The sequence below is a fragment of the Microtus oregoni genome, unplaced genomic scaffold, assembly GCF_018167655.1.
Source record: "Microtus oregoni isolate MIOR12 unplaced genomic scaffold, Mior012 000005F_ref0000423, whole genome shotgun sequence".
In the NCBI taxonomy this organism is placed as follows: Eukaryota; Metazoa; Chordata; class Mammalia; order Rodentia; family Cricetidae; genus Microtus; species Microtus oregoni.
In genome coordinates this window covers 41,955,544-41,970,872 of record NW_024543064.1, presented here as the reverse complement: position 1 = coordinate 41,970,872, position 15,329 = coordinate 41,955,544, and the positions used below count along the sequence as shown (strand labels likewise).

Genomic DNA, 15,329 nt, shown 5'->3' with positions numbered 1-15,329 from the left:
TTCAGTTAACAAGAATGTTCCACAGGTGGCAGTGAACCGGCTCTAGAAAGTCGATGCCTTCCCCTCCAGAAGAAAGGAGGAGAGCAGAGGACATGAGCCATTCCCCCAGCCAGGAAGCTGCTACCACAGGGCAGGCACCTCTGCCACACTGACCACTTCAAGTCTAGGGTTGAGGGAAAGGATTAGAGCTCATTTTCTGAAACCCACTACTATCCAGGACTTGCTTTCAGGACTAGGGGCCAGTGGGAAGGATGATGAAGAACCAAATCCATGGGTGTTAGATGTGGTCCTAGGGTCCAGTTAAGGCTATAAGGAGGGACAGGGACCTCACGGTGAGACATGCCGCACAGAAGGGCAGGCCAGGATTAGGCAATGCTGGGCTATTTTGGTAGCAGGGATTAGGTGTAGTAGTAGTGCCTCCTGCCTCTTTAGTAACCCCCTCCCCCCGTCCTGAGGGTGCCCAGGCCCTCCTAGTGGAGCTGTCTGACCTTCTTAGAGTGGGGTCGAGAGAGGTATCTCCTTCCATCTTCTGGGATTGTATTGACTTAGAAAGCAGGCCCCAGAGCCAACAGCATGGCTGCAGCACAAATGAGGAGTTGCTGGGGATGGACAGGTCTGGACTAGGAAGATGATCCTGGACAGGGCAGAGGATGTGACTTCTAGAAGAGCCTCTTGTCTTTCCAGCTGCTGCCCACCCTCCGCCCCAGCCTCTGTCTACCCTCCGCCCCAGCCTCTGTCTACCCTCCGCCCCAGCCTCTGTCCACTGGCCACCCCAGCCTCTGCCCAGCCTGTTGTCCAGGTGCTATGTGAGCTGCTACCCACAAGGGGATAGGAGCGCCCCTCCCCCAAAAGCTTCTTACCAGGTCTTGTCATCTGCTTCCAGACTGACAGAGGAGAGGGCAAGGTTACTCCTCCTGAGAAAGCTTACTCTGGGAGCAATTAGCTTTTCACCTCTGGTCACTACGATGGAAGCCAGCGTATGGCCGAAACCTGAAGTGTGCTTCTTCCCCCCCCCCCCCCCCCCCCCCCCAGACTTTTGACCTTCTGTTTAGTGATGGAGCTTACCACCAATCACCTTTCCTGGTCACCATCACCTCCACAGAGGTCAGGCTGTGCTCACCCAGCAGCCAGCCTGGTGCCTTGTGTCTGCCCAGTGGCAGATGACTGGCACCAGGGCTCCTAGCAACCATGGACAAAAGGTTATTCCTGATGTGCCAGGCTGCCTGAGTGGCTGGCTCGGGCCTTGGCTGGTATGCCCGCCAATGTGCGTGTGTGTGGACAGGTTTGTGTCTGCACTCCAGCCGCCTGCCCTCCCCCTCAAAAAAAAAAATGTGCACTCCACATGTAGCACCGTAACTCTCACTGATGAAATGGAAAGTTGAACATAAATCAATGTCTGCCGCCCCGTTAGCTATGCATCAGCAGTCAGCGCCTGGGAGATTTGCTCGGTAACAAAGCCCCTAGTGGCTCTGCAGGCTGCGACTGCCCCCTAACGAGGAGCCAACCCCATACTGTGGAGCCCTGATTTTCTCCTACACCAGGCAGCTCTCTGTGTACCCGCCTTCCCAAGTAGGTAGGAGGCCTGGACAGAGCCTGCTACTGTCCACGCCACGGTGGGCCTTACCTCCCGAGCTGTAAACTCAAGCCAAGTTATAGCACAAGTGCTAATGGGTCTTAATAATAACAGCCTGATCTCTCAGCATTTTTCCCTATATAGCTTTTATTACTAAGACCTATTAGGATTCATGCTTTATCAGGCATTTATGCACCTAGTGCTGGAAGAACCGGTGTCAACCGCAGCTGAAGACCTAGGGCTAGTTTCTCGTCTCCTTTTGGACCTGTATTTTATACTTGGGTTTCTTTTAGCATTGGATTTTCTTTTCTGCTTCTGAGAGTGGCTGGCCTGTGCTGCCAGCTGCTCAGCTCTGTGCTGTTTCCTTTCCCCAATAGGAGTGGCTTGTGGAGGTGTTCCCAATTGTGGGAGCTATCTTGTTTGGTCTCTTTAGCCTCCTGCAGGGATAGACCCTCTGTGCCTAGCCTGCCATCGCATCAGCAAATTGTGTGAGATTCTCCTCCTTTACAAAAACAGAGGTCAGGTTTGCTTATTCCTTATAGCAGGAAGGGTTTGAGGAAGAGAATTCCAGTAGAGCCCTGGCCTAGTGTGCCTCTAGTATACAGATTGGCCCCCTGGGTCAATCCTATTACATAGCCCTTTCTCCGGAAGATCTAGCCCTGGGTCCTGGGACAGGACTCAGAAGCAGCTCAGCCATCTAGTATTCTATGAGGATTCTTTTGAGGACTTGGGACACGGCAGGACCCACCAAATGAGTTTCAGGTTTGTGCCATTTCTGTCTGAAGACTTTTCCCCAGGCAACCTTTCCATACAGACTTTGTCCAGACATGAAGGCCTTGATAGCAGTTGAAGCTTCTAGGCCAGGCCCACGGAGCGTCTGTGAGTTTTTCCCCAGAAGAGCCCTGCCTCCTGCAAAGACCTGAATGGCAGTGAATGAGTCTGGAGGTGTTAGGGGTGGGCACAGCTTTCACTGAAGTGCCAGCTCTGCGAGATGTTAGGCTCTGCCAGGGCTTCCCACCCAGCAAGTGACAGGGCATCAGTTCTGTATGCCAGGCAGGGTAGGTAGGTGTGGGTGGTACCCTCTTCAGGCCAGGGAGTGGCAGGTGGTTGTGAGCAGGGCCTTGGGAGCAACAGGGCTTTGCCTCTTCCTGGTAGCACTTGAGGTGCCCTAGGATTCCTGCTGTTCCTGTCTGTATTGGAGGGGGATGGACTGGACACAAGTGTGCTCATGTTCAATCGTGTTTTCCAGTGTTGCTGGAGAATGAGGGATAGCCTTAAATCCTCGCCAGCAGCAGCCTAGACAGTACGCTGTTCCCTGTGGGTCAGGCAAATACAGAGCCCCACCCCTCTTCCCTCTAAGAAAGGAGTTATCCTGGTAGTTAGGGTTGCTCCAAAGAATTCAGGGAACCTTTGTGAACTTCAGTTGTTTGGGATTGATGATACAGCCACAACTCTTTAGGGACTGTGAAACAATAGTCCCATTTGACCCTTCAGTGAGGCAACTCCCTAATCCCTTGCTGAAATCTGCCCAATGACTTAATCCCTTGGCTTTGGCCACCCTGACTCCTTGTTCCCTGTCTGGCCAACAGGAGCCTGGTGGGGAAGTGAAGGCGGGGAAACAGGTTGTGGGTTCAGGAGCCTTGCTTCTGTTCCTAGCAGCCTTGTCCATGTGAGCTGGGTGGAGAGCTGCTCTCAGGCCCCAGGGAATGTGTCGCCAGAATCTTGCCTGAGCATCATTTGCGTTTCATTTTCCCTTGCCTATAAAACAGAAAGAGCTCCACCTACTTCATCAGCTCTGATGGAACCAAAGGGCATGAGAATGGTTGGAAATCTGCAGGATTCCTTCTCAGAGGCCAGCGTTGGATCTTCCATCCATGCAGCACACAGTCACAGTTAATAGCCTTCTGCCTGGCCCTGTTGGGCTACTGGGTGTTCAGAAGCCATCCTGGACTGTCCCCAGTGTCTCTTAGTTATCTTCCCCACATTGGTAGATCAGCTCTCGGGTCCCCAGGGCAAGGAGCAGACCTGTTGTTCTTGTGCCTGGTGTCTGTCCCTCTGTCAGTCTCTGTGAATTTTTCTCCTGGCCGCTGAGTTCTCTCCTACAAGAGAGGCTCTTTGTGCTCAGGAGTCATCATTATTCCAGACTTGGACAGTCTTGCCCTGTCCTTGCTCTAAGGTCAAAAAGGACAAATGCAACACGGGGATTTAGTCAAGTTCCTCTTCCTGAAGTTTGTTTTAACTGATCCCAAAAACTTACTCTGCAGTTGTAGGAATAGTCGAAGAGTCTGGAAATTCATGAACTGGTCTGGAAAAGTGGCCTTGTTATCTGAGTCCTGGGTCCAGTAACATTAAAGGAGTGGACATGGGACGCACAGAGGAAACTATATTTCAGGCTGACATGTCCCTGCCATTGGAGAGCCTATCAAGTGGGATTCCTGAGTGGAGAGTAAGGAAGAAGAAAGGGTTCCTGAAGAATTCTAGGAGGTGGGCAGGATCATGAGTTGACAGCTTCACATGGGAGCAGCAGCCTGTCGGCAATTGCTGACTGCTGGCAGTGATCTGAGAGCTGTAGACTCTTGATTGTCTTACATTCACGTCAGGATCTTTGGAGGGCGCACGGGCCAGGTTCCTGCCACAACTCTGGCTTCTTCATTACTCCAGAGCTACTCCTTATGCTTCTGCCAAAGTCCTCAGGGATCATGGGTGTTGCCCATGTGACTGACAATGGACCAGGCATCTGAAACCTTTAATTGAGAAAATAATCCCAGTTCATCCCAGCATGTCCAGGGGAGGAAAAGAAACCACACAGCTACTAAGGGAGCTGTGGGAGCAAAATACAAATCTTTGGCCTCCAGGTCTATTCTTTGATGTCTGCTGTTTGGTGGGTGGTGGAGGCTGAATTCTGGGTATTTCAGCGCCCCATTCCCCACTTGCAATCGTGAATTGTCTGTTGAGCTCTGCAGTGGTAGCTTGGAAGAGCTGTGTGCACAAGTGAGTCCGGAGGGCTTCAAGGAGAGCAGGATTCTCTTGGTAGATGAGGCCGTGCCTTTTTAGCATGCACCTCACTTTCACTGTGCTGTTGTGTCTAACAGCAGAGCCCGGGTGCTGGCAGGCAGGGTGGAGGCTGGCTGGCAGGAGCCGACTGCATAGTAGTTTTCAGAGAAAATGGCAGTTTTTAAGGGGCGGGAAACAGATTGCTCTGGCAAAGTAGGAATATTCTCCCAGTGTCCCGAGGAACCAATGTAGTTTACTATCCAAGTCCATCTCTACTTCCTGCATATCCCCAGAACACGTTACTTCACAGTGAATAGACGGCAGAGAAAGAAGGTCTGCCATCTGGACCCTGCTAGACCCCCTCCGGGAGCCTTGACCTGGTCAGTGCCATGGCAGATCCCCGCGAGGCCACAGAGTTCACTCTCAGTGAGAATATAATGGCTTTCCTCCTTCCCTGTGTTGTTGACAAGTGATGAGAATTAGCACCCTGGACAGCTGTTAGTTCACGGTTTTCCCCATGGCCATAACTCCTGAATCCTGACTTGAGAAAGAAAGAGAGAAACATCTTGGGGAAATGAAGGGATGTGCGATCCTTAGAGGTAATAGTCTAATATTGACTTTCATTTCTGGTTTTTCAAGACAGGGTTTCTCTGTAGCTTTAGAGCCTATCCTAGAACTCTGGTCTCAAACTCACAGAGATCCACCTGTCTCTGCCTCCCAAGTGCTAGGATTAAAGGCTTGTACCACCACCACCCAGCTGATAGTGACTTCCTTATAGTAACTACTACCATAGGTTAAAATTCTTCAGGCCCAGACCCAGGTCCCCATCTTTGTGTAAGCACACCTTTTCCTGGACTGAGGCTGCCTGGACTCCATCCTCTGGGCCCAGCCCAGACTGTCCAGGGCACAGTTATATCCTTTAAGGTTCTGCCTCTGTCATTCTGTCATGATCCCTGCTTGCCTAGATACCTCCTGCACTTGATTTCTGTGTCTGATGCTGCTTTGGTCATAGTTACACTTTGGGTTCTCCACCGCCTTCAGCTTCAGAGAAAAGGGCTTAGCATACACATGGCACAGGGGTGGCACCTGGTCGTCAGACGGACTGGCTGCAGCATGCTGTGATCCTGCCCATTAGTCTGAATACTGGATGTTTTTCCTTGGTCCCCCCAAAAGGTGGCCAGTTACACAGTTAACAGGCACACAGTGTCCAGCAGGGAGACCCTAAGGTCTCCCCAAATCACCTCTCCTTTTTGCCCCTTCCCAACCCATGCATTGATGACTAAGCCTGATGAACTCAGAGACTTCTCCAGGAACCCCAGTCCTTAGGAAAAGGGCCAAGCAGTCTGAACCTGCTGAAAGAACTCAGGTGCTCATGTCCCAGACAAGGGAAGCCCACCCAGCACTGTGGCAGGGATGAAGTAAATGAGATCATCACCCAGGAGACCTCTGGGGATGGGGGAGGGATGCGGACGTGGAGATCAAGGTCAGCTTCTGAGTCAGTCTCCTTCTTCCACCTGGTGGGTCCAGGGATCAAGCTCAGGTCATCAAGCTCAGCAGTGCCTTTACCTACCAGCCCCTGGTGCTGGCTTTTATACTGTGGTGATGAACTGCAGTTTATTGGAACCAAAAGTCAAACAAACCAGACTGGTGAATGGTGATGTGGTCAGTGAAGAGAGAATTTGCCAATCCCTGGCTTGCATTCGTTCTGGCTTTCTCCCGTGGGATAGATCTCAGCTCTCTGCTAATGCCTTCATGTCACTGGTTTGTCGTCTCCTCCCCCCACTTCAAGCTCACTGTGTGGCTGAGGCTCTCAGGGGACCCTTGACCCCTCCTGCCTTCACCTCCCAAGGGCATGTGCGGCCATGCCTGACTTCGTGTTCTCCTTTGTGAATAGCTGGTTTTTCTTTCCTTTGTCTTTTAAGGGAGATGTAAGATCAAAATCAAAAATTAAAATCATAAGGTGTATATAGTATTATATTTTTCCTTGCAAATTAATAAAGGCCCAGTTTTCCCTCATCAGCCTTGAGAGCCATCATCTCATTCAGTGAGCTGTAGACCATTCCTCTGATGGGCCAGCTAGCAAATGCCCAAGACTTTGTAAGCTATGCTGTGACTTCTCAGCTCTCCCACTGGAGCACAGAAGGAGCAGTGCCCAGTGTGCAGATGAATATGGCTATGTCCCAGTAGAACTTTATAAAGAACCGGCAGGCCAGACTTCTCTCTGAGCTTACTGTAGTCTGGCCTGGTAGCTGTGCCATTGGGGTCTGTGCCCTGACTCACCCCAGCCTCCACCTGAACTACACAGCGTGGCATAGGGCTGAGTCTGAGTCTGTGTCTTCATGGCTAGGGCATGGCTGGCCCCTTTCTCTGCCTAAAAACAGTAAGCGCAATTTCCCTTCCCATAGGGTACCAGCATAGTCACTGTAAGGGCTGGAGTAAGAAGAACTTCTGTTCCTTCTTTGTTTTAGAAGCCTTCATATATCTAAGCACCGTGGCACATTCCTTTAATTTCAGCACTTGGGAGGCAGAGGCAGGCAGATAGATCTCTGAGTTCGAGGCCATCCTGGACTGTGGAGTTCCCAGGACAGCCAGGGTACGCAGAAAACCCTGTCTCAGACAATAATAACAACAAATACCAGAGCATCATCATCTACTGACTCATGGGCAAGCGTGCTACATACGTGTTGATGTTTTCTCAAGTGTTCTGTGTGTCTTAGAGGGCCCATTTGAGACATACACCATGAGTCATCTCTCCTTTTGCCCAATGCTGTCCTGACTTCTCAGAGAGAAGGACTGGGAAGAAGGGAGTGATGCCAGCTTTACTTAGTTCAGGTAGAAAACAGTGTGCCTCTGCCGATTCTCTGACGTTTCCCCAGAGTGAAAATGCTCAGTGTGCATTCCTTTTCTCTCCTGACTGGGGACGTCCCCATTCCTCTGTCCTGTGACCACAGTGAATCGTGCTGTGAGCTCATTCATTGGGCATCCAGCAATCCTACCTAATGGGTCAGACTCCTAACTCAGCTTCCAGAGGGTCCTGCTGTGTGAACAGACTCACACTGGGCATACTCATAGATATTCACAGTTTTCTGCCTTAGAATCTGTACTCCCCAGTATGCTCACCATTAAACAAACAAAGCCTTTTCCAGGGGACACAAAAAGACAGCTCTCTAAACTGTGCCAGGTCGGTTCATGCAGATTGAAATGAAGAAGTAACATCTCCAGTGAGCACCTATAGGGTTGACTTGCCATTCTCGATGCCAGCCTTTAGTTCCAGGGGGTGAAGGGTGAAGCTGACATGCGCAGGTGCTGGATATCTGTGACTCAGGGGCACATCTTGCAGCCTCTTCTGCACATATTTGTGTCCAAGGAACAAAGTTGTCTGCGAAGTGCTTTTGTTGTGTGTATAATCATCCTAATTTTATATTCCATCATCTGCAGCAACATGCACCAGTACCACAAGACCTTCATACTCTACTGCTGATCAGTAAAGCTGAGAGTCCACAGAGTTAGGACTGGGGATGTCATGGACTCTACTTTACCCTTTGAAACTACATCTTTAAGTCCCCTTTCCGTTGACCTGTAAGGACAAAAGTCAGATTTGGCCCACATGATACTGATACCATCCTTACAAAGCACTGTCCTAGCCCTTGGGACTGGGTATGAACAAAGAACCTGGATGATGAGCAATCAAGGGCCTGGACTACAGGCCATGGCTCTAGCCCTGGTGCCATAGCCTTAACCTTATACCTGCTCCTTCAAGGAGTATGCAGGTACTCCTAGGAGAGTGTAGGTGGCATTTGAGAAAGGAGCACATAATTAATCTTTAAAAATAAGTATATTTTGAGTTTTATTTAATCATTTATATATAAATATGTAATATCTATATATAGATATCTTAAGTTCCTCAAGCCCAAAGGCACTAGAGGTACCACCCAGAGCTTTTTGAGGCCCCTTGATCTTGATGTAGCTGTGTGGTTGCCTCAACCACACACGCCCAGCCCTAGATATCCTAATGGGCGAATAGCAATCACTATTGCCCTAGAGCTCTGTACCTACCACCACCTGACAAGCAGGATATTGGCGGAGGCTTGTGGGATGCTGTATGACTTTCTTCAGGCTGTGGACAGTCATGGCAGGATACCCTGACGCAGGCCAGAACCCGCCGGCCAAACTGTTATTTTCCCTGCCAGAGACAAGAATGCCTAAGAGCCCATTGTGAGCTGAGCCGCAGTGCTGCAGTGTCTTTGTAGATGGTTCCATTTCTCTTCAGGAGGCCCGGGGCTCAGGGATCTTAGGGAATTGAAGTCACCACATATGCTTGGGGATTTCCCCATCACATTCTGGTGCATCTCTCCATCCTTCAGCACGGGGCCTAGCCAGAATGTGGCGGGAGGGGCTCCTGCTGTCTCCTGTGAAATGCTTTTCTGCAGAGACCTCCGATCTTCCAGCTGTAGGAGTGGGGCTCCCTACCACGCCGATGCCCATAAAGGCCTTTTCACTAAACCATCAGCATCCCGGCTGTAAGGTTCTGTGAAATGACCAACCACTTGCCTCGATCACACTGTAACAGAGCCTCCCAGGCCTCGCCTAAGTGGCTCTCACAACCTGCTGGAAGTAATACTACTAAATGCTGACATCACAGGAGAAAGAATGAAAAGGAGGTGTGGGGGGTTCAGATGTCTGAAGGCAGTGGTCTAGAGCCTTCTGCAAGGGAAGGGCAAATCCATTAACAGGGTCGGGGCAGTATGAAGGCCACACAGAACATAGGTATATTTCTCACATTTTCCAAAATTCAGAACTGGAATTGCCCTTCATGTGGTCCCCTGTCAGCACTTCATACAGTGAGGCAGTAGATAAGTCTGACCTACTGCAGGACTATAGTTCCTTTCCCAGCTCCCCGGGTCTCATAGAGCAGATCCATATTCTGTAGCCATTCTGTGCCTCACTTTACCTTTCTGGGCAGCAAGAGGGAGCTGGGTATCACACTATAGGGCCCTAGTTGTTTTGCCATCTCTCAGCCCTTTCTGTCACTGGGTTCTTCTGAACACAGATACGCTGCTCACAGGCTTGAGGGATGGTGGACTCCTCCAGATCCCTCCCCGACGTATAGCTACAGTGCTAACGAGTACATTCGCCTTCCTGAGCTTTGTTCCCTTCCATTGCAGAGCGAAGGAATAAGTGAGCCGGTGCAGGCAAAGCCCACTCTCCCCTGTGTCGTCAGGATTGGTTCTGCTCATCAACGACAGGACAAGAGCAGCCAGTGACAGAGCGAGAATTTGAACCCAGTTTCCCCCTCCAAGCCCTGTTTCTTTAAAAATAGATGTAGATGGGGACATAGTGTGTCACAAAGAGAGCCCTGGTGAATGAGTTACAAAGCTTAGCTCAGCAGATACATAGTTCCTGTTAGTCTTAGATGGTTCCCATCCCCAGTCTGTGTTCCTTCCCTATAAATGAAGGACATGAGGGAAAGAGGTGGCAGTCTGTTAGTGTAGGGCAATCTACAAGCAAGTGATTACTGGAGCTGGGCTCTCCAATCTGACCCACCCTAATGTTGTGTGGCAGAAAACTCCCAGCATCCTCGAGAGCATGGTACTTGGCCAGCCAGGCTTCTCGACAAAGCTGTTTTAGAAAGGTTCTTTAAAAAGCCTCCAGCAGCTGAACTCCAAGAAAGCCAGTGGGGAACTTGTCCTGCCTGGGAAACTGATGACTGGGACACCCTTCTTCCCTCATCCCACCCAGCTCACTTGTCATTCTCTGGGGATATTTGGGAGCCACCGCCTCCCATCTCAACAGAGGTCAGAAACCTCCAGCTAGGGCTCTGCTTGTTGGTTTGTTCCTTTGTGGTTTCTTGCCCATGCAGAACAAATTGGAAAGACCATTGAGTCTGCTTTCTCTAACTGACAGCTCTCTGAAAATGCCGACTGGAAGGGACCATGGGTCCACTTGTTTGTGACCTGATGATCTGACAGTTGAGCCCTCACCTCCTCACGGAGGCAGCAATGACTTCTCAGAACACGATGTCACTTTGGTCCTGAGGCTGTGGCAAGCTATGTAGGCTTTCTTCTGTGATGCTGCAGTTACACAGAATGGTGAAACATGTCCAAGCTGAGGATAGATGGTAGGGGTCCAGAGAACCTGCGTGACCCATACAGCAGGGTCTGGGAAAGGCCAGGGGCCATACCTGGAAGTTTATAAAGCCGCAGGTCATGGCTGACAGTCAGGCAGGTGATGTGTCCCCTCAGGGAGATGACTTTGGTGTCATCCAAATTGAGGTTGCCATGGGTGTTCTCTCCGGGTGATCCCTAGCAGCCCTTTCCTTCCCTGTCCCCATATGCCAGGGCCTTGCCGACAGCCTTGTTCTGTGGTGTGTCTGTTTGGTGACAAACTTGCAACCTCCACTTGTTCAGAACCAACCTTGCCTTCTGTACCCCATGGTCCCTCTTGTGAAGATCTAGCCTGCTGCCATCAGCCCGGCTTCAGGCCTGGTATTGAGCACTGAGCCTTAAGACTGCCATCCTGTGAGGTCCCAAGGTGAGCACCTGTAGGTGCTTCAAGTTGTTTCCTGTACTCAGAAAGTAATGTAGCCACTGGGAACCACGCCTGCTCAGTGGGCACACAGGTGTGAGCGGCTTGCAAACCGTCTGCTTGCTCTGCAAACACACATATGTACATATGTGACCAGGGAGGGAGGCAGGGCTGTTAGGGAGGAGGCACTCCCTGCTGCCAAGAGCTGGGGGACCAGCAGACAAGCCTTTGCCCCCTCTTGGCAGCTGGACCTTACCCTTAAGCTCTCTTCCTCCGTTCTTTTTCATTTTCTTTTTTTTGGGGGTTGGCTTCAAATTATCTTGTTTTGTTTACATTACACCCAAGTTTTGTGGTACAAAAGACTTGCAGGTGCAAATATGTCCCGCCTTCATTAACTTCCCCTCCCTTTTTAATTTATGTGATTTCAATTTTCCTTCCCTGTACTGTTAATTAGGGGACCCTCTAATCAGTGCCATTATCACAGTGGTATTCATGTTTAGGAAAGCCGCTAAACAAATGCTTGCAAAATTGCTAAATGGCTAATTAATGTCTGTTAATTAAGAAAATTGCTCATGGTAACAAACCATGCCGTTGCTGGCAGCCGCTAGAAAGACACACACTTGTTGAAATTAGTAGCGTGGCAGGTAGGGGAACATCTGCTCCTCCAAGCTTTCCGGAAGTGCACAGCCCCTCGCTTAGCCAAGAGGCTCTAGGTCTGTCCCCAGTGGTGCCCTCAGCTGCTGGACAGCTCTTGCCTCTAGTTTCATACACCTCTTTGTGGTCTCTACCTCACCTCCACTCCCACCTCCTTCCCAGCTCTGCATGGGCCCCTCAGTGGGCAGAGCGACTAAGGATGGAACCAATCACTGTGCTAACTTGTCGCTTTTCCTTTGAAAAAAGTAGCTTTTCTTATCCTTCATGAATATCTGGAGCTTTCCTCCAGAATCACTTCCAATACTAAGGGACAGTCATGGTGGAGGAGAGTGCACCGGGGTGTGTTACTCGTGCCCCTATCCCGAGTCCAGGGTCCCCTGGCCTCTGTGACCCACAATGGGAAACTTGTATGGCATTGTCTCCTGCACATGCGCATGTATGTACGTGAACACATGCACACACACAACATGTGTACGCATTTTCTCGTGTACAGTAGAAGTTCTAAAGAGATGTGCTCCCTGTGATGTGTAAGATTCTGATACTTTTTCTTTATTCCTTTTGTTTTTGCTGTGAATTAGCGTTTGTAGTTACTATATTGATATCAGCACTCACTTATAGGTTACAACCCGTAGTTTGACCAACTCTGTGGGTTAAGTGAATTCATCTCATGTTGGTAGAGAGTCCAGAGCTTTGGGTCAGTTTCGAGCTAGCTGGCAACACCAGGCAGCCCATCATCACTTGGTGTGGAAAGTGTGCCCTCCTAAACCACCCACCAGTGATAATCCTGCCTGTGTCACTTGGCTCTCAGCCTGACTCTGCCACTTAGAGGTTATGTGGCTGTGACCTCGTCTTTTCATTTCTTGGGACATGATTTCCTCCTTTGTAAACGTTGAAAGGAGAGACACCACCATACAGAGCTATTCTGAGCTGTAGGTGAATTCATGAAGCACACAGCCCTGGCACTGCTCACACTGGGTGGCCACTTGGCGACTTTGTATTCCCGCTGGCTTAGAACCTAGCGCCACCTGCTCCTCTGCTTCTGTCCATGTTCAGCCGTCATTCCCTCTGTCCCGCTTCCACCCATAATTGCCTGTTCTCTGTCTCTCAGACTGTGAGCTCCTTGAGGGCAGGGACGTCACCCGATTCTTCCTCTGTCTTCTGAAAGTGGTACTTGCAGGCTTTGCGTCTGGGTCCAGGGGCCCTGTCTATGCCATTGTCTGAGTCAACCAGCGTATTTAACATGGCAAACTCTGTTCAGCAGTAGCCTGTGTCCGGCCCTCACTCCTGTGTGCTTTGATGAAGGTGCTTTGTTTTATTTTTTCGTTTTTTCCAAATCCCCTGTGAATGTACTGGTCAGCCTCCCTCCTTCCCGCCTGCCCGCCGTTGTTCGCCATTGAACCAGGACCCAAGCAGCGCTCCGCCACCTCCTGCCAGCCACAGCCCACCACCCGCACGCCCGCCGCCACTCTGCGTTTTGGTTTAATTTTTGTTCTTTTAAGCTTCTTCTGCGCTTCTCCATGTGCTGTGATCTATAACCTGCCTCTACTGTCTGGCCTCACAGGGTCCTCCGGGGTCACAGCCCTCGCCGCACGCACAGCCTCCACCTCACAATCCCAGCAGCATGATGGGACCCCACAGTCAGGTAAACGCACTGTGGCTCACCGGCCCACCAGCCGGGGGGCGCGGGGCAGGAGGAAGGAGAGAGCCGCAGAGGAAAAACAAAAATCAAAGTATGCTCCAGCATTGCCTTCCAGTCATAATTGACAAGTTTAATTTAAATACATATATTTTTCTAAAGACAGTCTTCATTTCTTGGACGTCCCACCCAGTTTGGATATGAAACCAAGAGAAAAGAAACAAAAATATTTCTGTGACCTTGCTAGTGGCCTTTATGTTTTTGTTTTTTCCTCTCTCACTTTTGTTTGATTTTGAGTTCGGTCAACCATTTGTTTGTAACCAAGGCTGCATCCCTGGCCTTTTCTTTGTGCACTCGCTGCTGAGAAAGCTTTCCTGCCCATTTCCCCGCTTTAAGTTAGGGAGCCCGCTGTCCTTTACTGTTTTTTTTTCCATCATGTTTTCCCATAAGTCCTTGCTACTACCTTCCCACTCCTCCCCATTGATGGTTTCTCTATGTGTGCTTGTGTGCGCGCTTGTGTGTGTGTGTCCTGCTTTGTCTGCAGACCTGAAGATGTGACGTCTCCCTCCTTTTTCTTGTTTTATTTGCCCTCGTGGAGAGCAGAGGTGGTCTCCTTTACCCTGCGTTGATTTAGCTATTCTGCATCCTGTGTGAGGTCCCAGCTGCTGCCCCTCCGCCCAGACTATAGATTCCTGCAAGCCAGTGCAGGTTGGGAGACGTGTGTTGTGTTGTGTGGATCCTTTGTTCCTCTGCCCAAGGGAAGTTTTGCCCGGAAGGAAGAGGCTACCGGACTAGAGAGAGCTTAAACGAGCACTAGTTGTAACAAACTGGACTTTGCAGAGTGCAAAGCATTTGTGTTTGTCGCTGTTTAGTAGTTCAGGCTGTCATTGAACTAATTCCCTATACTTACAGCCTTTTATGTCACCGCGATATGCAGGCGGCCCCAGGCCCCCGATCAGAATGGGAAACCAGGTACAGTACATTTTCTCATTTTCTCTCCCCTCGCAGCCATCCTTGGGCCTAGATAGACCTGGACTCTCAGGTCAGAAGTGAGGTGCGAGGCTCAGGGTGGAGTATTAGGTTTTAAGGTGGGGATTAAACCTGCCCCAGGGTCAGCATTTAACTGTGTTTAGAGAGCGGCAGCTGATGGGATAGCAGGGACTCAGCTCTTCAGGAGACAGTGGCAGTGACCCTAACCTCCCTTCCAGCCCCTTCTTGGAAGAGGGTCTTCTTCCTTAATGAAGTCAGCGATAATGTGCATTGGAAGCTTTTGTTCTGCTATTAGAGGGCAAATTCCTGTAAGAGTGCTTAGGTCAGGAGGCCGGCTGCCGAGGGAGCAGGCTGTTTGTGAGATTTTCAGCAGTCTGCCTGTTTCCCCTAAATAAGGAAGGAGTTGATCATATAATTTAAAAAGTACCTGCTTACGAAGAGGGCTTTTCGGCCCAGACCTTCCTCTGGTCTTTCAGGGTTGGCAGTTTGGGGTAGGCTGGCCTTCCTTGGACTAGCCCATTAGGGTGGATTGCTGAAGAAGTCCAGATGTCGCTACTGAGGTGGACAGGCCTATCCAGCATGATGGAGGCACCGGGGAGATTTCTCTTTGTGGGTTTTTTTTTTTTTTCCAGAATTCTTCCAATGACTTAGCAAAAAAAAAAATCTGACAGCAGTCCCAGCACACTCAGAGCCAGGAGTTTAGTCACCTATATTGGCACTCTCTGGGGTGCTGTGAGGAAGCCCAAATGGCATGATATGGGGACTGTGGAGGAAGCTCTTTGGCGTATATTTCCAATTTGCTATTTTCCTCTCCCAAAGTCCTTTGTTTCCTGTTTTCTCCAACACAGAGGAGGTAAATTTAGACAAAAGGAATTGAGAAACGCAGGTTTTTTAGTAAAACGGACTTCTTGGGTATGGAGGGAGGGAGGAGTGACTTTTCCAAGACCAGGGCTATAG

The 15,329-nt window shown here is 50.2% G+C and overlaps 1 protein-coding gene across 3 annotated transcripts in view; it reads left to right on the top strand.

Annotated features, from left to right (window-relative positions):
• Ssbp3 (single stranded DNA binding protein 3) overlaps nt 1-15,329 on the top strand; it is a 140,987-nt gene that overhangs the window by 106,080 nt on the left and 19,578 nt on the right. For 2 of the 3 annotated variants that reach the window (XM_041651918.1, XM_041651919.1), the window contains exon 6: nt 14,295-14,354. In XM_041651918.1, coding sequence (XP_041507852.1) covers nt 14,295-14,354 — 60 coding nt within the window. Of the gene's footprint in view, nt 1-13,307; nt 13,389-14,294; nt 14,355-15,329 lie in introns of all 3 variants that reach the window. The other variant, XM_041651920.1, reaches the window with a different exon arrangement.